The sequence below is a fragment of the Theropithecus gelada genome, chromosome 4 (assembly GCF_003255815.1).
Source record: "Theropithecus gelada isolate Dixy chromosome 4, Tgel_1.0, whole genome shotgun sequence".
NCBI classification, from domain to species: domain Eukaryota; kingdom Metazoa; phylum Chordata; class Mammalia; order Primates; family Cercopithecidae; genus Theropithecus; species Theropithecus gelada.
This window is the reverse complement of record NC_037671.1, coordinates 57,997,609-58,024,316: the sequence shown is the minus strand read 5'-3', so window position 1 is coordinate 58,024,316 and position 26,708 is coordinate 57,997,609. Positions and strand designations below refer to the sequence as shown.

General features: G+C 33.8%; 1 protein-coding gene across 4 annotated transcripts in view; it reads left to right on the top strand.

Moving 5' to 3' along the window:
* Positions 1-236: 236 nt before the first annotated feature.
* BMP5 (bone morphogenetic protein 5) overlaps positions 237-26,708 on the top strand; it is a 123,150-nt gene continuing 96,678 nt past the window's right edge. For 2 of the 4 annotated variants that reach the window (XM_025382696.1, XM_025382695.1), the window contains exon 1: positions 266-1,485. In XM_025382696.1, coding sequence (XP_025238481.1) covers positions 996-1,485 — 490 coding nt within the window. In that variant the 5' untranslated portion in view covers positions 266-995. Of the gene's footprint in view, positions 1,486-26,708 lie in introns of all 4 variants that reach the window. The other 2 variants (XM_025382694.1, XM_025382693.1) reach the window with 2 other exon arrangements.

The following is a 26,708-nucleotide window of genomic DNA, read 5'->3' as shown; positions in this document are numbered from 1 at the left end:
TAAGTACATGTCATTGAAAAAAAAGGTCTAAAGAAGTACTACGTAAAATGGATGGCAAAATTTTCAGTGTACTACTTGAAAACTGCCTTTTATTTCCCCTAGAATTTGTATGCCCCATGCATCACCGTTCTATGTTAGATGCGTGGTTATAAAATTGTGAAAATGGAGACTTTTCTGGTAGCAAAAGGGTTAAGTTCTTTTTGCTTTACCAGTTTCAAATTACAATGAGAAGCCTCTTCTTTCCCAGCAGGGTTGTGCTTACATTACTCTTTAGATCTCTCTTGAAGAGGGCTGGTATATTTGTGCCTGCTGGAGGTGGAATTAACAGTAAGAAGGAGAAAGGGATTGAATGGATTTACAGGAAGGATTTCAAGTAAATTCAGGGAAACACATTTACTTGAATAGTACAACCTAGAGTATTATTTTACACTAAGACGACACAAAAGATGTTAAAGTTATCACCAAGCTGCCGGACAGATATATATTCCAACACCAAGGTGCAGATCAGCATAGATCTGTGATTGAGAAATCAGGATTTGTTTTGGAAAGAGCTCAAGGGTTGAGAAGAACTCAAGAGCAAGTGAAGATTACTTTGGGAACTACAGTTTATCAGAAGATCAACTTTTGTTAATTCAAATACCAAAGGCCTGATTATCATAAATTCATATAGGAATGCATAGGTCATCTGATCAAATAATATTAGTCGTCTTCTGCTACATCAATGCAGCAAAAACTCTTAACAACTGTGGATAATTGGAAATCTGAGTTTCAGCTTTCTTAGAAATAACTACTCTTGACACTTTCCAAAATATTTAAAATAGGAAAGGAAAATCAGTGAGGATGTTGTGCTCAGAAATGTCACTGTCATGAAAAATAGGTAAATTTGTTTTTTCAACTACTGGGAAAGTGTACCTACTAGAAACTTAGATTTTTTTTTTTTTTTTTTTAAGAGGACAAGAAGGACTAAAAATATCAACTTTTGCTTTTGGACAAAAATGCATCTGACTGTATTTTTACTTAAGGGTATTGTGGGTTTCCTCTGGAGCTGCTGGGTTCTGGTGGGTTATGCAAAAGGAGGTTTGGGAGACAATCATGTTCACTCCAGTTTTATTTATAGAAGACTACGGAACCACGAAAGACGGGAAATACAAAGGGAAATTCTCTCTATCTTGGGTTTGCCTCACAGACCCAGACCATTTTCTCCTGGAAAACAAGCGTCCTCTGCACCTCTCTTTATGCTGGACCTCTACAATGCCATGACCAATGAAGAAAATCCTGAAGAGTCGGAGTACTCAGTAAGGGCATCCCTGGCAGAAGAGACCAGAGGGGCAAGAAAGGGATACCCAGCCTCTCCCAATGGGTATCCTCGTCGCATACAGTTATCTCGGACGACTCCTCTGACCACCCAGAGTCCTCCTCTAGCCAGCCTCCATGATACCAACTTTCTGAATGATGCTGACATGGTCATGAGCTTTGTCAACTTAGGTATGTTGTTCATTTGTTTGTTAATCTATGTTATTACAAAGTGGAAGTTTTTCCTAATAGTAAAGGAGCTGCTTGGTAGGTGGTCATGTTTATACAAAGTCATTTTCTCTAACTCTCCTCTTTAGCTTCTGTTTTGTTTCTTTCATTCATGCTATGTAAGATTTTGCCTTAGGCAAAAAGTCATATATATGTATATATATTTAATATGAATAGTTAAATTTAAACACTGATAGTGTGGGTCTTTTTAGATCTTGTTAAAATTTCAACCTCACTTAAATATATGAATGCAAAGGCAATAGTCTAAAAACAGGGACATTTATGAGGATAGCTATGCTATGGGTAAAAATAAAAAAAAAAGAAACAAGCACTTACAGATGGGAAAGTAAAAGTGACATTCTGAACCACTTTTTTTTTAAGTGATTTAAAGCACATATAAGTATATATTCACATACTACTTAAAAATCTCTCATCTAGGGGAAGCAACTACTGTAAAAATATAGATGTAAAATTAACCAAGATCGAATAGCACCATAAAAGATTACTATCAAGGAATCAAGGAAGGGATTCTGAAATTCTATAATAAATATTTCAGAAATAAAGTTTCAATCTAACAGTTCTTAACTGTAATGTGTAAAGTATGTTCTACCTACTTGATTTTTTTCACAGGCAAGAAAAATGTAAAACATGCTTTAGGGGTCTTTATCTGTACAAAATTTTCCTTCTACATGAGATAAAATATTTAATTGTAATTTTCTGTAAACCACAACAATATCAGTGAGAACATTTTAAAATTATGTCTTAGTCATAGCTGGTATTTCATGATGGTTTTTAAATACTGATAATGTCAAATGATAATTTAGTTCCCAGTATTCCCTCTCACAATAATATTATGGATTACCAATTTCAAATGATCTTATAAGGGCTGTTGTTTTCTTTAAATGTTTTAGTAAAAATCGAAGGTGAAATTTACTATCTTCTGGCAGGCAAAGGAAAATAACATCGAATGTATTTTATTTTTGAAGATTAAAAATTCTATCAACAAATTTAATCCACTGGGAAGAATTGAGAACTTTATGATGTTATAGCTTTTAGAACTTTGTTTTACAAATGCAATCTGCTTTGACTTAAAATTAATATGTTTTATAAAACACTTAATTAAAAACTTCCTCATGTAACATCTCAAAGGAAATATTCTTTGAAAAGTCAGATTATCAACAAATCTTAATAACATATGAATGCTTCTATAATATATGTTGCTTAATATACTCTGCTCATTTGCTCTTAGCAATCCTAGCATGAAGGATAAGGTACTTAATAAATCATATGTTTTATGTTACTAGAGACAAAGCTCTCATTATTAAGTGAGTAAGTCATCATTTGTTGCACTAATCAGGTGTCCTGGAGGCCTTTTCTTCTACATATAATTAACAGACTTCACATGGAACTTTTTAGCCTTTAAAATATAGCTTAATGTCAAGTTAATTTGATTGCTTTTACCTAGTATAAGGGACATGCAAACGTAGCTTGTGGTACGTTTTGCTTTGTAACATTTCTAAAGTATTATTCAAGAATTTAAAGTAGTGTAAATATTTTAGTAGAAAAATTTCAGTCTAGCAAAATTTATATATTCATAAACCATTGAGAAAATCAGGTCATATCATCTAAAATCTGACAAAGAAGCATATATATGTTACATATTTTAATAAACAGTAGCTCAGTCATGAATGTCATATTTTATTAGAATTGTTCTGATCATTTACAAGATAAGTGTAAGCATGATTTTTTAATTTATGTGTTTATTTTTTATAAATCTACGTAGAGTAAGAAAGTCAAAACAAATAATAGTTTTATTCGTTGATTCCTAGAACTTTTTTATTATTGAGAAACACATTTAAAAATAAATGACATTTTAGTTACATTGTTCAGATTATAATAACATAGCAGTTTATTAGCTTATTGCCTATATGAAGAAATACAATTATTCATTAGACTCTAGAGAAACAATGTTAGTTATAAGCTTTAGAGAAATTGTGTATTTATTTTTATCATGCTTGAACTGCTGAGTAGTACTTTATACTCAATAACAAGCTATTGTTTCTTCTTTATTTAATAATTCCAAACTGTCTTACATGAAATTACTGACAAACTGATTCTGACACTAGGTGAGTTTTTCTTGGTAGACTTTAAGGAAAATTAAACAACAGTTTAATTATCCTTTGATCATGCCTTCTAATAAATCCAAAACTTATAGTCGATCACTACTTAGTAAAAAGCTTTAACTTTTGCATTTCTTTTATAATCAAATAAATAAGCATACTCAGAAAAGGTGAAAGTGTAATAACATTATTAGCTGCAATAAGAGTGTCAGTGCATTTTAAATGTAATATCCATTAGCAAATATTACCTGTAGTTTATTTTGTGTTCTTATAAGACTAAAAAGGATTAGATTTTATTTTTTCAGTATCTTAAAATATATGCATATAGCTGAGACTAAGTACAAATGAGTCACGTTAGTAATAGTCACGGGATTTGTATTGAGGAAGTCACCTGGATATTTAAATATGTGAAAAGAATCTGTTGACATTTCTCATAATTAGAAGAATTATATGAAAAGGATCTAGTAGCATCCTTTTCAAAAATGCTTGTGTGTTGTCCTTCTCAAGTCAAATAACGGATTTTCTACAGTTACCTTTTCATTCAGAAATTCTTTTTTCAACATAGTTTTGGTCATGAAGAACAATTAAGCTTAACCCAAACTCAGAATCATGTTTAACAAAATACCCACTGTTTAAAATTCGGATGAGATTAGCTTTATGTTCATAAGTGAAAAATAGATTTGAATTTACTAAAAGAAAAATAAAATGTAAATAAATTGCCTAAGGCATGCAAACATCTGAATGTGAAACCAAAAACATCATTTTAACCTTTATTTTACTGACTTGTTTATTTTGAAGAAATGAATATAAATTATTAGTTGTGTGAAGAGAAATATTTTTTCTATCATATTCATTATTCTTAGGCCACTTTTATCAGTCTCATAGTATTAAATTTTACAGGTTGAATTATTTGCTTTTTCCCTAAAACTGTTGAATGTCAGTGGAATTTTTGCTTAGTCCATATAACATTATTTTGTTAATAATAATGTCTTTCTGTTTAGTTTTCTTTTTTAACCATCTCTTTGTCAAAAGTGCTAAGTGTTAGTATATGTATTAAATACCAACACAAGTTAAAGACATGATTAGATAACTTGCTTACAATATTTATCTCTTGTTTACACAAAGAAAACATGTAGTGTATTTCTAAGATCTTTTAGTTAGAAGCCAATTTTGATTACTTGATGACATTGTCCCCACAATGACATAACACTAGATGTTTTATAGGAAGTAAAAAACAGTAAAAACAGGAAAATTACTTTTATATTATTCTTTGTATCTACATATTCCTCTGGAAAAAGTTGAACTTTGAGTTTATTAATGGTTTTTCTCTTAGATATATTTCAAGAAGATGTTTTAATTCCAAGCATAAAAGTATTTAAATGTGCTGTTAAATTTTTTAAATATGAGAACATACTTACTATGTTATCATGAAAGAAAAAACGCTTTCAAAAACTTTAAACCTTTTTTGCCTACTTACCCTAATCATTAAGTTCTCTTGGTACTGGAAGGAAAAAATGCTTATGTTCTCAGTTGACAGATTTGAAAGGCATCATTGATAATTTATTGTTGTTTTTGGCTGAATCAAGTGCCCAGTGGAAAGGAATTTATATGCAAATCTGCCTAAAGATGCCTATCGATGTAGTCTCTGCAACAGTTATTCACACTTGGGCAACATAAACACACCCATAAACACATGGAAGCTTTTTTTGAAGGGGGATGGGTTGGAAGGAAAGATCATCTAAAGCCATTGTAGTACCTATTCATAAATTATGCCTGGAGTAACTAATGCTAATAATGGGCAAAGCAACAATCATTCTGTAAAAGTTTTAACTTTTGAAGAGAAAAATATTGCTGAGTGTGGAGACCTTTTTCTCTCTTCTTCAACAACCCTTCACATTCATAATCGTGACCAACAGGATTCTTTTTCTCCTTTAAAGATGATTGATTATCAAGTGACTGGCATGACAGACACATGCAGGGTTGCCAGAGATAGTTATAATCATAGTTTAATTAAATGCTTTTTTTTTTTTTTTGCAAATTGTAATGGTTACTTACAAATATCAAAATTTAAAGATTAATGAGACGTATTAGCTGGAACTAAGGAGGACTTGGGACTGCCTCAGCCACCACCTCTGACTCCTTCCCTTTCATTCTTCCATTTTCTGTAATATCACCACTCTCCCTCCTCCCTTCTCATCCCAGCAATTTTTGGCCTTTCCTCCTTGTTCTGTGTCTCTGTAGCCCCAGGCGCTCTTGGCACCCCTCTCCTTACCACTCCTACCCTTCCTGGGGTCTGCCTTTGGTCCTGGTTTGCGAGAGGCTTAAATTAGTTGGAAATCAATTAGTTACAGTTTGAGAATTGAGGTACACTCTCCTGTTTTCTTTCCAGTTGAGGAGGAAAAGGTTATGACGTGCCAATTGCAGCCTCCACCCACTGGGAGAAAAGCTCCCCAGGGCACCAGAGCTGCCCTAGCTCTTACCATCCCCTGTAATTGTTTCTCCATCATCCCATTCTTCTTTGCCTCTTCATCTCTCCCTAAGGATCCCATTGACAGAATTTAATTGTGTTTTGCCTTTATTTTATAAAATAACATTTAAAAGGGAAAATTTCAAGAAAAGTAAAAGAAAGAAAAAGAAATCAACATCGAACAAAAATAACACTCATCAAACATGCTAGTCCTATTTAGTTTATAAAAAACTTTTGCTTATATTATCCTTAATATTCTGTCACTTCCATGAAGAAATTAATTTTGTTTTGAGAAGAGATAATGAGAAAGAATAAAGAGACAAAGAGTAGGATTTAGAGGCATATAGGAATAAGGATGAGACAGAGAAAGAAATAAAAATATTTTGGAAAAAGAGCCTGAAAGAAAGAAAAGGAATGAAATGAGCCATTAAAGGCTGGTTTTTAGGTTGTACAGGTGGAGGAGGTGCTGGGAGATCCTCAGTCTACCTCATACTGAACAGCAGCTAATTCAACATCCCCAACCACATCAGCTCGAGGGGAAAACCCTTTCATCCTTACACACTAAAATACCGAAGTGGGGAAGGAGGGGGGTTGTCTCAGTATGTGTGTGCAAGGAGCATACAGACAGGCTACTCACATTTACAGTCATAAATAATGTAGTAGCTCAGCTTTAAAAAACCACAGGTTAAAGGAAGAGGCTTCCCTGACGCACAGGAGAGGGGCTGAGATCAGAGGAACCACTGAAAGGGTTGGAGAGAAACAATGAATCCCTTGTTCTAAGTAATATTTATGAGTGCTTCTTTGCACCTTAAGTTCATATTTTATTGGCTGGGCTGTGGGGTTTCCCATTTGCTCATCTCTTAAAATAATACCCTTGGCTAAGATATCCTTTAAAACACACTAGTCAGCCCCGACAAACAGCTCATTTATTTAGGAGGAAAAGGGATCTGTTTTGATTTTGATGTCAGATTGGGATGTTTAAGATTCAGCTCACAGTCTGAGAGTAAGATAAAAATAATGGTGGAGTATTCACCTGACTTTTTCAGAGATGTTTAAAACAATCTGCACAACCAAGTAGTAGTAACCTCTAGTTTGTATGAGTCTTGCCCAAGAAGTTGTGGATAAATGATAATTTTAAAAGGCAGAAACAAAATCTATTAAAATATACAGTGTTTAAAAAGAGAAAAAAAAAAGACTATTTGTAGATTAGCAAGAAAGGTCTTTAGTGGTTTGGGGAGTAAAACAACAACAATAACAAAACAAAAACCCATAAATCAAAAAGAATGCATTAACCTCAACTTGGAAGGCAGTGAATTAAATACATATTACATAACTCTTAGAAACCAAAACCTTGTATTATTCTGAATATTTGGATGTTGAAATTAAACTGGAGATTGTGCTGTTTTATGACTTCTAAGACAATGAAGATCCTTGTCTTCGATATTGTGTTTGTTCAATTTCTTTCTAGAAAATAATTTTAGCAACTTTTATTGTTCTTGTTAAACAGGTTTCCTGGAGTTGTTAGGAATAAAGAAAATAGTTTCAAAAAGTCAGGATCAACAGATGTAAATCCTGCTTAGATTTTATGCAGGACTATAAGACATGTCTAAACCAAGAAAAGATTTATTAACATGTACACAATCCTTCAGCTATTTTAATGTTCTAATGAGATGAGAAGTTCCGTGTTATTTGTTGGGCAGATTTTCTGTCTCTGTTCTGACTCTGTGATTACCCTTTCTATATAGGAGACACAGCCATCTCCAGAATCTTAAGTTCATGGCATATTACTGCTCACATGACTTTAAAGTTTAATTATAAATTAAATTTAATTGCTTTCTTTTCTGTGATTCCATCGCAGAAGTAGAGTCGTATACAGGAAGCCAGAATGCTTGGATTGGAATCCCATATTACATGCTTACTAGCAGCATGAACTTGAGCAAATTATTTAAATTATTTGTGCCTCTGGTTCCTTATCTAAAGATGAAGTGTAGATAATAAGATAATAAGTGCAAATCTCAACTCGATGAATGTTGAGAGAATTTGCAGGAGCAGCTGCATAATCTGTGGACCCTGATGAAAATGAAAATGCAAGCCCCTTGTTCAAAAATTATTAAGAATTTCAAGATGGTGGCAGCAGAGCATTATGCCAAGAGCAGGGACCTTCTAAGCCCAGGGCCCTGTGCAACTGCACCGGTCACTTGCCCGTGAGGCTAGTCCTACATGTTTGATTACATGTTGTGGCAACAGAAACCATGTCCCATTCATCACTCCCCGCCTGCCCCACCCACTGAGATGTATCAGCGTTCCCAAAAGAAAAGAGACAGAATGTGCAAACTGAATCATTTAGGAGAGTTTAAGTAATGTTATAATGTTTATAGTGTTGTGGGCAGAGGTTTTGTTTTGTTTTGTTGCGGCAAAACAAGGGATCATATAGTATCTTGGGATGGCAGGGTAGCCTTCACTACTCCTGGGTAGGGGGCATAGTTACCAGAAAGCTCAGAGGAGAGATATGTGGGGAAGGTGCCCTGATAGAAACTGTGGCATTAGGAGAAAGATGCTATGCATCTAATCCCTACATACTCAGCAGGGAGGGGTACAGATACCAGGGGATAAATACCCAGACTATATGTTTTGGTCTTCCCTTGGTTCACCCTCACTGAAAGCCAGAGAGCCACAGAACCCATTGGTGCGGTTCCTAAAAGTTAGTCTCTTGGTGAGAATAGCAGAATAGGGAAATGTGAAGAGTGGATCTTGAGGTACAAATGGAAGATATTCAGCACAAGTAGATAAACATTGGTTGTTTAGTCAGCAAGCGTTCTAGAATTACTTCAATTTCAGTGCAAGTTACTGATATATATGTTAATCTTTGTCTTAGTTAATTTATAATAAAATTCAAGAGAATAATAATTTAGTGTGAGAGATAACTACTTCAGGAGTTGGTGAAATAAAGTGGTAAATATAAGCATGGCATGCTGAAAAAAATCCCTCAATTGTGTTTGGGTCAATAATTTCAGCTGATATATTAAAACCATTTTAGAGAAAATTGAAATTAAAAAACAAAAATTACCCAGAAAACAAAACCCCCTAAAACAAGGAAAAGTAGCGCTTTCAGATCACAATATGAACTGTGGACTGCAATTGCCAATGAAAAAATTCAGTAGGGGAATGAGCAGAATATATGCAAGTATGTAGAGCAAAATGAAGAGCAATATATTTTTCAAATCCCTGTTTATTCTCAATTGTATGTTATACCTCCTGAAATGATCCATGACTGTGTGTTAGAGCTTTTTTGAATTCTGAGTGGAATCATATGATATTCTCACATGCAGTGTTCGCATTCCATAGTTAATGTTGCAGGCAAAAATAATGTTAGAATGAGGTAGATAGGGATTATTGTCTTTCTTCTTTGCTACCTTTATTCTCCTCTGGCAGAGCTCCTGTGACTCAGAGAGGCAGAATTTAGTAGTGGAGCAGGTATGTCAGCTATTTAGTTCTCATAAATAATCAAGCACTAAACCTTGAGGCCAGAGCCACTCCCTGCCCTTCAATCACAGAGAAATACTGAATGGAACAACTCCTTTCCAGTACCAGTTTGTGTTTTCCATCAAAGTGGCTACAGTTGGCAATTTCACTTATGTAATTATTAAAAGAGGAAGAGAGGGTGCAACTCAGAAATTGTGTAGCCTCTTCTGCAAATAACCTTGATGCAGACACAAAATACTTATCTAGTGGGGAAGAAATGAAGGTTATTAATTAAATATGCTTTATATCAAAATTTGTGTAGATGTATTCTTCGCTCTGGGTGAAGGAGGGTCACTTGGTTCTCCCTTAACTGTTTTAGTAGGGTTTCAGTGTTAGGGCTTTGGAGCCAGACTGGTTTGAATTCCAGCTGTGTATCCTTGAGCAAACCATTTCACTTTGTTGAAACTATTTCCGCATCTAAGTGGAGCTCATAATAGAGAATTGGAGTTAAGATTGTGTAAGGTGAGGTCCTAGACCTTTGAGTCTACATGAGACAAATAATTAATGGTCTCACCTGCTATTACAACTATTTCTACTAGAAGATACTATGGAGATCTAATGTTAGAGGAAATCTACGTTCAGCCTACCAGACTTCGTCAAATAAATGCCTTGCTGAAATTCTGAAACATTATGCACATAATTTTTCCTCTGTCTGAAAGAAAAACTTTGAATTTCATTGACTCTTTCTTCAAGTTGGACAGCTGATGGACTCTGTTCCCCCACCAGGGTGCTTTGGAAAAGGCCAGTCTGTGGCAGAGCCTTCATGAGATGGATTGTGGTGCTTTCCTCTGAGGACCCAAAAGCAACATTTTCTGTGATTAGCTGCTGAAAGGTGCTTTTCATATTACCTTTGGTCAGAGTCCTAGAACTACTCCATGGTTTTACTTTAATTTTAGATATTACCTGTTCCATTTCCTTGCTTGTTAAGGAGAAGGGGAAACTGATTAGAAACCAAGGCAGTAATATACAATTAGAAGATATTTGGTTGTAAAGACATGGACATTCTATAAAGAACCCTTTGAAAGAATGTTAAAAAAAAGTTTTTAATGCTTATTTTCATAAGTCAACTCATTTTGAGGGTTTTAATTTTTAAGAAGTTGATTCATGATGAAAATTTAGGTGTATAAACTTTTAAACTCTAAGCAGGAAGGTCACTCTGTTCAAATAATCTTTCAATCTTGGAGCTTTTAGTATTGTCTGTAACTCAAATCATGTCTGAATTTATGATTTATAACTTGCAGCTATTCTCATTACTATTTAAATCATTATTATAATTTTGTTTCTACTTAATACCATTCAGCCTTAAGTATTGTGACTTTCCTCGACTATTTGGGTTTTTTTTTTTTCCCAGATGAGGCTGTTAAATATTTTTGTTAATTTTCTTGAGTTGTTATAATATAATAACTTATAATGTTTTAAACATGATGAAAATGTATTTGTTTGGTCTCCAAAGTCACACAAAAGGCCATACATAAACTGTGGACATCTTCTATTACAGGATGCACATTGTAAAATCATCACATTGATTTTTGATATTTCATAATATATTGAGTGGGAAAGCATAGATTTACTGTTTTCTCATTATTTAATAAAATGATGAAAGATAAGCCATTAATATGATGTCTCAGTTTGTGTTGATGTAACACAATACCTGATACTGAATAATTTACAAGGACAAGTTTGTTTGGCTTATGATTCAGGAGGCTGAGGAATCTAAGATCAGGCAGCCCATCCAATGAGAGTCTCGTGCTGCTTCAACTCTTGGTGGAAAGTGGAAGGGAATGTGAGTCTGTGCAGAGACACGCAGGAGAGACTGGGCTTATAACAACCTGCTCTCAAGGGAACTAATCCATTCCCAGGTGAGCAAAAACTCCCTCCCTCCCACAAGATGACATTTATCTATTCATAATGGCAGTGCCTTCATAATCCAAGCACCTTTCATGAGGTTCCAGTTCCCAACACTGCCGTATTGGGAATCAGCTTTCAACATGAGCTTAGGAGAGGACATACTCAAATCATACTGATAATCACTGCTAGATTTTTAATTGTGATGGGTAAAGTTATTAAAATAAGTATACACATTCCAACTACATATTTATTGATATATTCAAATCACCATTTAAGGTTTTTCTCTTTACACTTTACATTAAAAGTTATCATTCTTCCATAATTTACATTGAGGAATAATTTTATTTATCATAATTAAGAGAGCCATTTTTTTTTTGTATGTGTGATACATTTACAGTTATGCATCATTTAAAAATGGGGATGTACATTCTGAGAAACGTTTCTTTAGATGATTTCATCACTGTACCAATATCACAGAGTGTACTTACACAGACCTAGATGGCATAGCCTACTACACACCCCAGCTAGATGGTAAAGCCTATTGCTCCTAGGCTACACACTTCTGTAGCATGTTACTGCACGGGATACTGTAGGATGTTATAACACCATGGTAAGCATTTATGGAAACATATCTGAAAAAACGTAATTGGTTGTGCTACATTATGATGGCTATGATGTCACTAGATGATAGGAATTTTTCAGCTCCATTATAATCTTATGAGACCAGTGTTGTATATACGATCTGTGTTGATCTAAACATTGTCATTATGTGGCTCCTTATAGTATATAAAATTTCATAGTATAATTGTAGCAGTGATAATTAAAGGAACAATAACAACAATAAATGTAGTTCCCGTGACAGAGACTGGACTCTGATTTTTATGCATTATTTCAGTGTATCCACATTTAATTCCATGGGTAAATATTTTTCTGTCAATGTATTGATGTAAAAATTGAGGGTATTCAGAGGGTAAATAACTTACAAAAGTCACCCAGCTAGTAAATGGCGGAATCATTACTGGAGCCATGCTCTGGTGACAGATTTTATATTCTTTGCCGTTATTCTTTGCTTTATAACCAACTTTTAGAGAAATTAAAAAGTATACAATTTTTAACAACAATAGTAATAATGGCTTACATTTTTTAAAAGCGCCTTTATGTACATTAGGTGGTTTGATCTAAATTACTGCAGTATATAGCACTCAAGGAAGTAGATATGATCCCACAACACACATCTATGGAAACTAGAGTTCTGAAAGGTCATTCATTCAGTCGTTTAACAAATAAAAGCTGACTACCTACTATTGGGCCAGACACTGTGCGAAAGACTGTGCCTGTTTTACTGCCAAGATCACAGGGCAAAGGAGCCAGGTCCAGGCCCAAAATCCTTCATTCTTGTGCCAGGATTTTTTTTTTCTTTGCTCAATGTCACATACTTTAAATAAATCACACCAAAAATCTAGCACCAAGTAAAATTAAAAACACTAACAAAAAATCCCTTTAACGAATTTTTTTTTAAAAGCCTGTTACCAGCTGACAGAACCTATGGAAGCCTTTTAGTCCAAAAAGACTGGAGCAAAGGTCAAACCAAATTGCAGCAAAACTTGAAGAGTCTGTTAGAAGCCTGTTCGTATAGCTCTGGGAAATTATTAGTATGGAGGCTGCAGTGACTTTTAAGGAAATATCCGAAAAGAAGGTTTTATGTTTTACACTGGATGCTAATTGTACATTCCAAAATATAAGTGTGGCTCAAACATTCATTATTTGTGTTGTATTCAGGAAATAAGGATACAAGAGCATACAATTTTTCAAAATTAGGTTGTCGGAGCTGTCTAAATCTTGACCCCTAGCCCTATCTTACTTCTTCAATTGTGATGGATAAAGATTTTCCTCCAGGTTTTACTGCTAACAAGAGTGTATAAAGTGTTTACTTTGTTACTTTATACATTGAACATAATGTAGTTTCAGGATATAATGAGAGTCAATGGAGATACAATTATACATTGAAATAAAAGGGGATTCTGAGAATTAGTATAAGGACCACTTTCATACATTTCCTTGAATCTACTTACAGTATTGGGGATTGGGCAATGATTACTTCAAGTTGATTGTCGAGAAAAATTGATCAATATTCTATGACTTCCTTACTCTTTCCTGACAGTTTACTGTGATTGTGAAGTAAAAATTACATCAAAATATGGATATAAGTGTACTGATACACCATCACAGTTGTTAGTGTTCATCTATCAATTCATATCAACAAAGCATTCTATCATAAAAGTGAAATAATAGAAGTGGAAGAAGTTAAGACTGTAATGATTTCTTCTCTAGTGGATATTCTGTTTGCTGCAGCTAGCATAGTGCTTATGATGTGCAAGAGAGCATGCAAATAGCATTTCAAGTGCTAACATTTTAAATTTTCATAAAGTCACTCAATTTTATAGATGAGGAAATAGAGACCCTGAAGTCCTTTGTTCAAAGTTCTACTTCCTGTAAGAGGAGGAACTGGATTCAGAGCTCAAGCTATTCACTGATATGCTATGCTGCCTTTGTCAGTGCTATTGAGAAGACTGCTGTTGTGGGGATATTGCTTGAATTCTTTGTAAAGTTCTATATATTTTCCAACATGTTATATATTGAATTTGCACTGTTTTCACTTCATCAGTAATGGACATAAAATGTCACAAAATGAAATAATAATATTTTAGAAGAAAGTCTCTAATAATGAGTTTACCAAGAGTCTTCTCCCTGGAGTTCAACTGTTACGGGTTTTTGATAGATGAGTTGTGTTGCTGGCCTTCCACAGGAGGCAAATACTTATGAAACAGGAAAAGAAGCACTTTGCAGACACCAAGGATACTGACCTTTGTGACATGCAATCTAACTGGTCAGTACTAAGGAGTGGAAAGGTTGATCTGTGTTATTGATTTCCACTTTTAAAAGACAGATTTGGCATAAACAAGATTAACATTTGGCAAAATAGAAAAGAGGTAAAATATCAAAGTTGCAAACAGTAATAGGCCTTAAAAGAAGTGGTTGGAGATTGGAATAAAGTAATAGTGAGTTTATTTGGATGCTGGATGATTTCCAACCTGCTGGCCAGTCTAGAAGGCCATATAAGCAGGGTGCCATGCCTCTAAGTATGCCTTGCCATGCCCCAATTGGGATTGACCAGCGAATTAGTAGAAACCTACTAAAGTGGAAGTTTGGGCTTCAGGAACATCTACAGCTTACAAGTTAGGAATCTCCTACTGCTTGCTGCAGCTAGAAACTGACAGATAACTTCTGCTTCATCCTGCTAGTCATGACTGAAACTCCTCTGTGTTATAGATAATATTTAATAACATCTCGTATTTAATACGCATCCTTTGATTTGTAGCAGTTACAGCCCTAATCTCTTGCATGTGTAAAGTGAGTTTTTTTCCATAGCTCACTCATTGCCCCTGTATCACACAAAAGCTAAATATATTTTTTCTGCTCCTTTTGTATCTTATGAATTAAAGGGTAAGGACTTGGGATTTTTTTTTTTTCCCAAAAGAAAATATTTCTGGAGCTACAAAATTTCTCAAAGCAAAATGCGAAGTACATGAGGACATTTCAGACCTGGCTATCCTCAGCTCTCAATACCAAACAGAGGGAACCACACAACGAATTATAAAAAGCAGTTACAGTTGTTAACATACTGACTTTTAGTTATAACACTGAAAACTAATCTCTGCTTTGTAAAGCAAGACAAGAGGTAGCTAAGAGTAAAAATGAGCATTTAAGACATCACCTGCTGCTTCTTAAAAATTCTATTTTATCTCTCTCTCTCTCTTTACCTTTAGCCACTCGTACCCAATCTACCAATGGCCCTATTGTAATGCTAGAAGTGTGAAGGATCTTAATATCTGATTTCTAATTATTCAGTCTGAGACATACTTAGGAAGTCAGATGAACTTATGAATAGGTCAAACATTTTATTTAATTTATATTAGACTAATTTCATTGACATATGATAAAGCAGGTGCTTAACTATAATTATATTCCAATCTCTTGTCCACTTTCAATCATTTACTCTTTTTAATCAGAGTTCTTTGTCAGGGTTTCCTGAAATGAATTTCATTGAAAACATTACTTAAAAATTTTTTTTTTTTTGAGATAGGATCTTCCTCTGTTACCCAGACTGGAGTTCAGTGGTGTGATCTTGGCTCACTGCAGCCTCCACCTCCTGGCCTCAAGCAATCCTCCCACCTCATTCTCCCAAGCACCTGGTACTACAGGTCCATGCCACCATGCCTGGCTAATTTTTAAAATATTTTTTAGAGATGAAGTCTCCCTATATTGCCCAGACTGGTCTCAAATCCTGTGCTTATGCGATTTGCCTAACTCAGCTGCCCAAAGTGCTGGGATTATAGGCATGAGCCACCAAAACATTTCTCTGTCCTTTTAAGAGGGGTTGTCTGAAATTATGTGGCCAAATAAATTTGAACTATGCAAAGAAACTAGTTCAATAGGTTTTTATGTTTCCAGGACAGGATTCCTCAGTGTGTTCATTATGCTAATGAGTATTATGAATCTCTGCAAGGAGGATATAGGTTATAGGGTTTCACATGATTGATCATTGGTATTTGGGAGAAACATTCCTTTATGGAGAAACACTGTTTATAACAGCCATTCTGGCAATACAGCAAACAGAAAGTTATTATACTTTAATTCATTGATATTGTAGTCACTTTTATGTCAAATTAAAAAAGAGCAGGAAAAAGTTGCAGTTCCAGTATCTAGGGCCAATTATTGTTGATGTTTTTGTACATTTCCTTTTATACTTTATACCTTTTTGTAGAGTTGACCTGTTTATGTAAGGTTGTACCCTTACTTAATTCTTGATTTTTAAGCTTTTGGGTTTTCTCATTTGTTCATTTTCTCCTTATGAATATATTTTTGATGACTGAATAATATCAGCCAGACAATTCATTGTCATTTGCATAAACAGTATTTTATTATTGGGCATGCAATCTTTTTAGCTTTTACTATTGTTTGCTGTGTTGCAATAGATATCTTTACTCATGTGTTTATAAACATTCCTGACCAGTTTTTTAGAGTCTGTTCTTAGAAAACGAATTATTAGAGCAAAAGGTGTGATTGTTTTGATGCAGTTACACAGAATTACATTGAGGAGTTCCTGAGGAAAATGAACCCAGAAACACTGATTATTGAAACTAACCAGTGTTTCAGTATCACTGCTAAATCACTTGCCATCCTATACTTTTTAATTTTTTTTTTTTTTTAATTTTACTTTAAGTTGTGGGGTACACGTACAGGTTTGTTACATAGATATACATGTGTCATGGTGGTTTGCTGCACCTATCAACTCATCATCTAGGTTTTAAGCCCCGCATGCATTAGGCATTTGTCCTAATGCTCTCCCTCCCTTTGTCCCCCACCCCCTGACAGGCCCCAGTGTGTGATGTGCCCCTCCCTGTGTCTGTGTGTTCTGATTGTTCAGTTCCCACTTCTGAGTGAGAACATGCAGTGTTTAGTTTTCTATTCCTGTGTTGGTTTCCAGCTTCATCCATGTCCCTGCAAAGGACATTAACTCATTCTTTTTTATGGCTTTATATAGTATTCCATGGTGTACATGTGCCACATTTTCTTTATCCGGTCTATCAGTGATGGGCATTTGGGTTGGTTCCAAGTCTTTGCTATTGTAAATAGTGCTGCAATAAATACACATTTAAGCCTCCTGAAAAATACACTAAATTGCTTTTCAGTAAATTTGATTCAATTTCTATTTGTACCAGTGGAAACGTTAGTATTATTTTACCAGAATGAAACCTGAATTAATTTATGTATTTACATTATTGATAGTCTAAAACATATCTCTTTTATTTGCATTTCTTCCGAGATTTGTTAATCTTTTATATTTTCTCTTTGGGGAGTTTAGAGTTTACAGATTATGCTTAGAAATTCCTCCTGTTACTAGGTATTAATAATTATTTACTCCTCCCCCCCTTTTTTTGCCTTGATCTCTTTTCAGTCAACTCATTATTTGTAAATAACAACTATGTGAAGACATTTCCAGATATTTAAGAATTTTTAAAACATACCATCAACATTCTATTTTGAAAATAATTGCTCAAAGTCATCCTATAGGTAATTGCTGAAAAAAAAATGGAGAAGAATGAGGTGTTTATAATATTCAATGAGTTAGAGTTTTAGAATTAAAATGAGGTAAGCAAATAGATTTGGTCTAAATAACTTTATGTTCAAATAACCTTCTATAATTTAATTATAAAATGCTCAGGTATACATGAGCAAAGAATAATTTGGATGGCAGAGATGTAATACCTCATTTATAACACTATTTAAAGGTATTGGCCAAGTGTGGTGGCTCATGCCTGTAATCCCAGCACTTTGGGAGGCTGAGGAAGGTGGATCACCTGAGGTCAGGAGTTCAAAACTAGCCTGGCCAGCATGGTGAAACCCCGTCTCTACTGAAAATACAAAAATTAGCCAGGTGTGGTGGTGCATGCCTGTAATCCCAGCTCTTGGGAAGCTGAGGCAGGAGAATCGCTTGAGCCTGGGAGGTGGAGGTTGCAGTGAGCCAAGATTGCACCGTTGTACTCCAGCCTGGACAAGAAAAGTAAAACTCTGTCTCAAAAAAAAAATAAATAAAATAAATAAATAAATAAAGTTGTCATTTTGGGATTGCAGAGGACTACTAAATAAATGTATACATTATTTTTAATTGAGTTGTAATTGCATGCATTTACCCACAAATTTTATACTTTATAGTTTAGTATCAAGTTTGATTTTTGAGCCAAAAGATTTCTTTTCACAGAATCTCAAGATGTTTTGAAACTTTTTGCCATTAGCAATTATTTAAGTGATCACAGTGATATAGGATATTCATAACCCACTTTTAGCACCTTGACCTCTTTAGTATCTTCTGGATTGATAGTTACTTCGAAGGGATATGAAAGAGTACCAAAGTATGGCTGCATTTTTGTTTTGGCTAAACCTGGTCTCTAAATGATAGGTTTTCATTATACATGTTTATCATCTTACCAACTTTTCTTAGCTTTAAGCATTTTATAATCATACGTAATAACTTTTTGAGTCTCAATACTGTATAATAGCATAGTTTTTAAAATGTCATTTAAGCAACAATTAGTAATGTAAATTCAAATAACATATTGTGTTAACTGCAAAAATAATGCAACGTAAGCAGCAGTTGAGTGATTTGATAAACTGTAAATCAAAGAAGGTATATCAGAACAGCATGAGCAGAAGAAAACAGGGTTCAAAATTTTATATTAGTAAGTATAGGATTCAAAAATTGAATGACATTGAACAAAACAAATCACTATGATCATGAACTACATAAAACTTTACAAAGCTCCAGCAGTGCCAACTCTGTATATGGAAAGTAATAAAATGTATAAGGTCAAGATGATTAGAAATGTAACTAAAAATTGGTAGAAGCAAAATTGTAGTATGAAATCTTTCCATAAAGTTAATACTGCATAATAGCGCACGCGCGCACACACACACACACAAAAATGTAAAAATGTAAAATAATGTACTTAAATAATACAATTAATAAGATTAAATTAAATGGTACATAATGAGGATTATACATTGAAGTATATTGATACGTATGAAATCATGTAGAGAATATGACTTTTGAGATTCCATGGAACAGTTAAATCATCACTAATCAGGTGGTATATGAGCTTAAAAGTATAGATAATAAACACGTAAGAAAATGTTCAACACTATCAATTATTAGATAATTGCTCATTAAAACTGAGATATTCCACTACACATCATAAAAATGGCTAAAATAGAAAAAGAAAGAAAAAACTCCGAATTCAGAAAACCAAGTGCATCAATGATGCAGACCAACTAAAATGCATATAAATTGCTGGTAGGTATGCAAAATAATACAACCACATAGAAACATCTTACAATTTTTTAAATAGTATTAAACATATACTTGCCGTTATGACACAAATCTCACTTCTAGGTATTTACCTAGAGAAATGGAACCTTGGGTTCACACTAAAACCTGTACATGAATATTTATAGTGATTGTATTCATAATTCTCCCAGACTGGAAACAACTTAAACATCCTTCAGTGGCTGAATAAACAGTGACACATCCATTGAATTAGACTTCTTGGCAACAATAAAAGGAGAGAACTATTGATAATGCTAAAACATAAACCTACAATACATCTAGCTAAGTGAAAAATACCAGGCCCAAAGGGCTATATATTGTATAATTTCATTTGTATGAAATTGTGGAATAAGCAAAATTGTAGCTATAGGAACAGATCAGTGTTTGCCAGGGATTAAAGGTAGGGTGAAAGATTGACTATAAAAGAGCCATGAGCAGATAATAGAACTATTCTGTATCTTGACTGTGGTGGTGATCACCGATTCTGCATTTGTCAAAGGCATAGAGCTAATGGTAGATTTCATTGGTAAAAGCAAATTACAGAGGCAGATATATGCCGTATTTACAATCAAGTATTCATAAACTATATAAAATAGCTATTTAAAATAAATAGCTATATTAAGAGAGGAAATTAAATGTTTAAGGAATAACGTTTAAAAAATACATAAAAATTTATCAAAACATAAAAGTAGCAGCCAAGGCAGAACTGTATGATAAATTAATGTGTTTGGAAGTTTGGTACCAAAATAAAAAGATTAGAATACATGTATATTGATAAATTAAGCATCTGATTAAACATACTCCACGAAATCCTAGAAGGACTACATGCAGGAGTGAAAGCAAAATGTACTGAGTTAGAAAACAAAAACAATAGGATTAATTCGTGTAAGGGTTGTTAATTTGCAAGACCAAGTAATCAACAAACTTCTGGTAAGCTTAATAAAAATAGAAAAATCTCAAACGAAAAGAGAAATAACATATTATAAATATTCTCTAGTACTTTAATGATTACTACATTAATGCTGTGCTAATATCTAATATATTAAAAATCCGCCTTTTTTTTTTTTTTTCTTTTGAGAGGGGGGTCTCACTCTGACACCTAGGCTGGAATGAAGTGGCACCATCCTAGCTCACTGCAGCCTTGACTACCTGCGCTCAAGTGATGCTTCCACCTTGACCTTCCACATTCTCACCCAAAATAAATAAATACAAATAAATAAATGAATACAAATAAAAATAATAAAAATTAAAAAGAAAGTGTTGAAATTACAGGTATGAGCCAGCGCGCCCCACCCACCTTATTAAAAATCTTATTGAGATACCCCAGGAATGAGAAACATAAATAGGTACACAATATTGGTAGTTGCTGAAAATTTGATCAACAGTTTTTTTCTGTTTTCTAAAGGAGATGAGGAAATTTGTCATTTTAGGGGAGAGAAAAAAAGAAACACATCAAATGCTACATTAATTGGTCCAGAATATTTTTAAAATATGAAAAACTGCATAGTAATTTTTAATAAATTAGCATAACATGCATATGAAAATATAAAAATGGTAGTCTTTTTGCATGGCAGAAATCTTACTTAAAATTATTTGCAAATCAAAATCAAAAGTACTGTGGAAAAATCTTAATTAAAATACTTGCAAATTGAAATTGAGTGCTTTTGAAAGAGTCATTTACCTTTACCAATTGATTTTAATTCTAGAAATGAAAGGATGATTTAATTTTAAGGAATCTGTCAATTCAATGAGGCATATAAGGTAAAATTGGGAAACTGGTCTGAATTTATGGCATACCTAAAACATTTGGCATTTAGAGCCAATCATTTCAGCACCTTGCTCCTCTATGTGACAAAATTATCTTCAACAATAATTGTGAAATGAATCTAGTAAAATAAGGCTAAATTAAATTATTTTTATTGAATGATAAATATATATGCATATATACACACATATACATATATGTGTATGAATGCCAATAAAATAAGAAAATACAGTATAAAAAGACATTAGATTAACACTTAAATTGTATTAATTTTTTTGAAATGAAAAAATGTTGATCAATATCAACATCTTGGTCAATTATATAAGAAATAGTTTTCATTTCTAAGGTTTCTGCAAATTTGTCAATGACTTTATCAAAATGATCTTTATATATCTGTGTTTAGTATCAGAATGTCCAGATTTGCCTAATCTGTCTTCACTCCTACTTGATAAAATAATAATTTATATAAATCTTATTTTTGAGGTTTTTCTCATGCACACAACAACATATATAAAAGTAGAAAATGTCTTAAACACAAATTTGTTAGAAATTCATAAAAACCTTTTTCTCCATCAATTTCAGAAATTATAATGCAGTCTGTCATTGTTTCTTTGGATTTGTTATGGTTTTCTAGAGTTTTCACATTTGAAAATGTTTGCTAAAATTTTCTTACAAAAAATTAAAGGTATATTACATTTGGTAAAAACTTCTGAAGTATATAGTGGTTTTGAAATTGGTTGAACTTACTTAGGGTGCTATTTGTGTCTCTGAGTCATGTGGTACTACATATTCCTGCAAGCAAACAGTAGATTTGATATAATCAGTGATGGCCCAGTGATCGTAAAGAAAAAATATAACCATACTTCAATTCTTACCCCATGTGTATTAGGTTTGACTGTATAACCAGCAGTTCTCTACATTAGCTTCCATAGAATACAGTGTTTATTAAAGGATAAATAATAAAAATGTGCTAATTGGAAACTTAGATACATATTATGAAAATACAGCAGTTACAACAGCATTTTTTACAACTTTGCTCAACACATATTTTTTTCTGGGAGGAGTATTTTGACACTCTTTAGAATTGCTGGAGGCATGGTGATAATAAAAAGCAGAATGACTAATAGTTGGTTATATTATTGTTTTCAAATCCTCTACAGAAAGTGAATCTTTTTCTTTCCTGAACCCAGAGTGGCTTGCTCTAACCACCTAATCTTGGTACACCAATGATGTTAATAGGAGATTAATGGCATATAATAAAACTTGATTCTGTTTCCCATTAAAGAAAGAGAGTCAGAGAGAGAGAGAGAGAGAGAAGGGGTCGGGTGAGAGAGAGAGAGAGAGAGAGAGCGAGCGAGCTAGGAATAGAAAGATAATTTACTCATATGATAATATCTATCACAAATTAACAACAAATTAATTTAATTAATTTATTTATTTGAGATGTAGTCTCCCTCTGTAACCCAGGCTGGAGTGCAGTAGTGCGATCTCGGCTCACTGCAACCTCCACTTCCCAGGATCAAATGATTCTCCTGCCTCAGCCTCCTGAGTAGCTGGGACTACAGGCGGGCACTACCACGCCTAGCTAATTTTTGTATTTTTAGTAGAGACGGAGCTTCACCGTGTAAGCCAGGATGGTCTCTATCTCCTGACCTCGTGATCCGCCTGCCTTGGCCTCCCAAAGTGCTGGAATTCCAGGCGTGAGCCACCGCGCCCGGCCAGCAACACATATTTTAATAATAAAATTATGTCTAATGAAATTCCACATTAAGGCAAAACAAACAACAGAAGCATGATGGCAAAACAAACTAGTGTGCTGGTTATCACTATCAATAATTAACAGAGGTCTGGAGGTATGAAAAATGCTATAAGTTTTCACTGTATACAGTTGATAATATTGCTTTCTTTAGGAATCAACTGAAAAGATACTAAAATTAATTGGTATGACTAAGAGAGCAGAAATAAGACTAAAAAAAAAACCACAATGGATTTCTTCTCTATAAAGAGCACTCAGTTAGAGACTATGATGGAAAATATTACATAACAATGACAGTAGAAGTAGAAAAAATACACCAAAATAATAATGTGAAAAGTTTAATTGGAACCCTTAACAAGAACATGTAAGATTGTCATGACTAAATTTTATATAAATAAAAACTGGTGTAAATAAATAGTGACACAATTTTCTGAATGAGAAAAGAGAGATGAAATATTGTCTTTCTATCTGCATATAGATTTACTATCAGTCTAAAATTCTTAACTGAATCTTTTCCTGGATCTTGACAGAAATATACAAAAAAAACCCCTCATCTTAAAATAAAAATCAGCTAAGAACTAGTGGGACAGCAAGTTTAGTAATCTTCCTACCAAATTTTATTGTACATTGTAAAGCCCTACTAAATATTTTAATATCTTATATATTGCTATAATAGAAGCAGTATAGTATTTGTATACAACACATTATATATAGCATGCTTCCTGAATTGAATAGATTTTAATATTATGAGAGTAGATAGATATACTAACAGAAATAAATTAAATTCATTTTACTAATAGGTGCTTGGCATATAAAAATATTTTGGGGTGATAGAATGGGAGGCATGAAAATTTGAGCTAATACAATTTCCTTCTGAATTTACTGAAAAATTAGTAGAATCTTCAACTTTCTTGCAGAGTCACTCACTCAAGATACCTTTGCAATAAAATAAACTTCCTAACATCTGACATGGCCCGTACTTAAAAGGAGGCTTTCCATACCTTTTAAGTAATCTTTTCTGTGATTTACTAGAGGGAATGTAGATTTTTTATTATCAGATGCTTTCTATGACATCTAATCATATTATTAACACTGTGTCCATGATAAGTGTTTAAAATTTAAAAGTACTTTTGTAATACTTAATCCTCTTAAGTTGATTTTTATGTTTACCAAAGTTATACTTGCACATGGTCTATATCATGCTATAAAGTTTTGTTAAGAAAACAGAAGTTCACTTGGTTTTCCAAGTCCACAGATTCCTTTGCAGTTCAGTGGTTCTACTGCCTATTCTTCTCTCCAGAAATGTTCTAGTAATATTCCCTGGGGTGGAAGCCAGCTTTCCACGCTTCTTCCAGAGGTACTACCACCTGCCTTCATGGGAGAACTGGCTCTGGACGCCCGCTCTAGTCTTGCTTTGTCTACTGCTCCTGCCTGTCTCCCTTAAAAGCATTAGTGTCTCTCCCTTCTCCTGTGACATACATAACATATCCCTCACTCCATGACATTGTCATAGGACTGAAAGAAGCCAGTAAGGAAGTTGTATACAAGTAAGCTGTTTTTTTGTTTTAAAGCACAATCATCTACTGAAAGAAAAAGTAGCACAGAGACTTGTCTAGCTGCGTAGAATGGGGAGGAGAAAATTAAGAGGAAAAAAAAAGATAAATAACTTTTCTTTTCCTTATTCTATTAAAGTAACAACAACAACAAAAAAGCAAAAAAAAAAAAAAAAAAAAAAACCCCACAACACTATTATTTTGTGCCACTATACTCTTTGCTCTAAGGAATATAAAGAAGGATACGCAAAACTACTTTTAAGAAATTCAGTCTGTTAGATCAAAGCAATAACTTTGGTAATAGCTATCTTACCATTCAACTGCTATGCAGTGCAGAAAATGCTAGATAGTATACAAACATTTCATCATTTAAAGCATTCTACATCTTGTAAGGTAAACTGTTTATTATCTCCTGTTTTCAGTGAGGAAATTGAGGTTTGGAGAGGCCCGCATTTACACAACTAATGAGTTAAGAAGATGGGACTGGAACCTACTTTCCTAATCACGATGCTAAACAGCCTCCAGATATACATTTAGTGGATGCTAAATAAATATTTGATGAAATAATTTATGATATAAGACAGACATGGCTTAGGATGAATGGCAGTGCCTCTATCAAATAAGCATTACTGTGAATGCTTTGTCGGAAGAGGAAACGATTACTGTGAGGAGACAGAAGGTAGAAAATGTGCACAAAATAAGGCTTACACTGGATAAAATTTGGGACAGAGAAACTTTGTGGGATAAAGTAGTAACTTGAGCAGTGGTGTGAATATATAAGATCTGTATATGTCACTGGGGACCAGCATCACTGATTAGGGATATTAAATATATCCTGGGTAGGGATCTATCTATCTACCTGTTTATCTATCTCCATCTATCTATCTATCTATCTATCTATCTATCTATCTATCTATCTATCATCTACCTACCTACCTACTTACCTAACTACATATCTATAAATACACACATAAGCTTTTCTATCAGGTAAATATGTATGTTCTACTTGACATTTGCCAGGTATGTCTAAGCAATTTATATGTATTAGCTCATAGAATCCTCAAAAACAAAATTATAATATAAATACTATGATTAATCCCCATTTTACAGATGAATAAAAACTAAAAGTCAAGTAACTTGGTAAAGGTTGTGCAACTTGTAGATGACACCTGAGATTTGAATCCAGATTATTCAAGGAAAGGTGATGTATTAAAGATAAACTTGAAGTGCTGTTCTTGGTCAAAAACTAAAAATGTATGGCACTGACAAACCTTGACAAATACTCTGTATGCAAAGGACTTCAAAATGTTGTTTAACCACAAGTTTCAGAGGAAACAAATTGATAGGTTCATCAGAAAATGTACTGTAAGTTTAGGTCTTATTAGTAAAGTAGATGATCAAGGGTAGGATGGAAATAGTCTTTGTCTACATGTTGATCAGAGAAATCTAGGATGATTTTCATTCACTTCTGGTCTCCGTGATTTAATAAATATACAGAGAAAGTTTAACATGTTCATAGGAGGTGAATGCAGGGTATGAGGGTGTTCTAAATCATATATTAGGAATGCTCGAGAAATCTTTTAAAAGCTTTTCTTCTTACATAGAATAAAATTCAAACTCCTTACTCTGTTCTACAAATCCCTAAATAATATCTATTTTGACTCTCCCTTTTGCATTTTTCCTAACTCTTCCTGCAGCTCACTCAGCTTTAGTCTTCTCCTCTTGCTCTTCCTTAAGTAAGACGGTGTCCTTCCACAGGGCCTTTGCACCCACCATTCATGCTGCCTAAATATTCCTCTCCAATTTATGTATGTTGCTTATTCTCATGTTAGTAAATTTCCAGTTTTTCAGAGATTTCTTCCTCACTCATCTTATCTAAAATAGCATTCATATTAATCTCTATTCACTTATCCTGGTATATATGTGCACATGTCTGTGTATATGTATGTTCATGTGTAGGTATACACATACATAAGGCCTTTATCAGCACTTAATATTATTTATATATTCATCGATTCTTAGCTCTTGCTATTACAGTTTTCTCCGGTAGAATATGAACTCTATAAGGACACAGACTTTGCCACTTTTCTTCACTCTTGTAGCCCCAGACCCCAGCAGTGTGCCTGAAACACAGAAGGGTCACAACAAATATTGATTGAAAGAATAAATGATGGACTATTTAGCTTCAAGAAGAAAAAAATGCAATGAGGC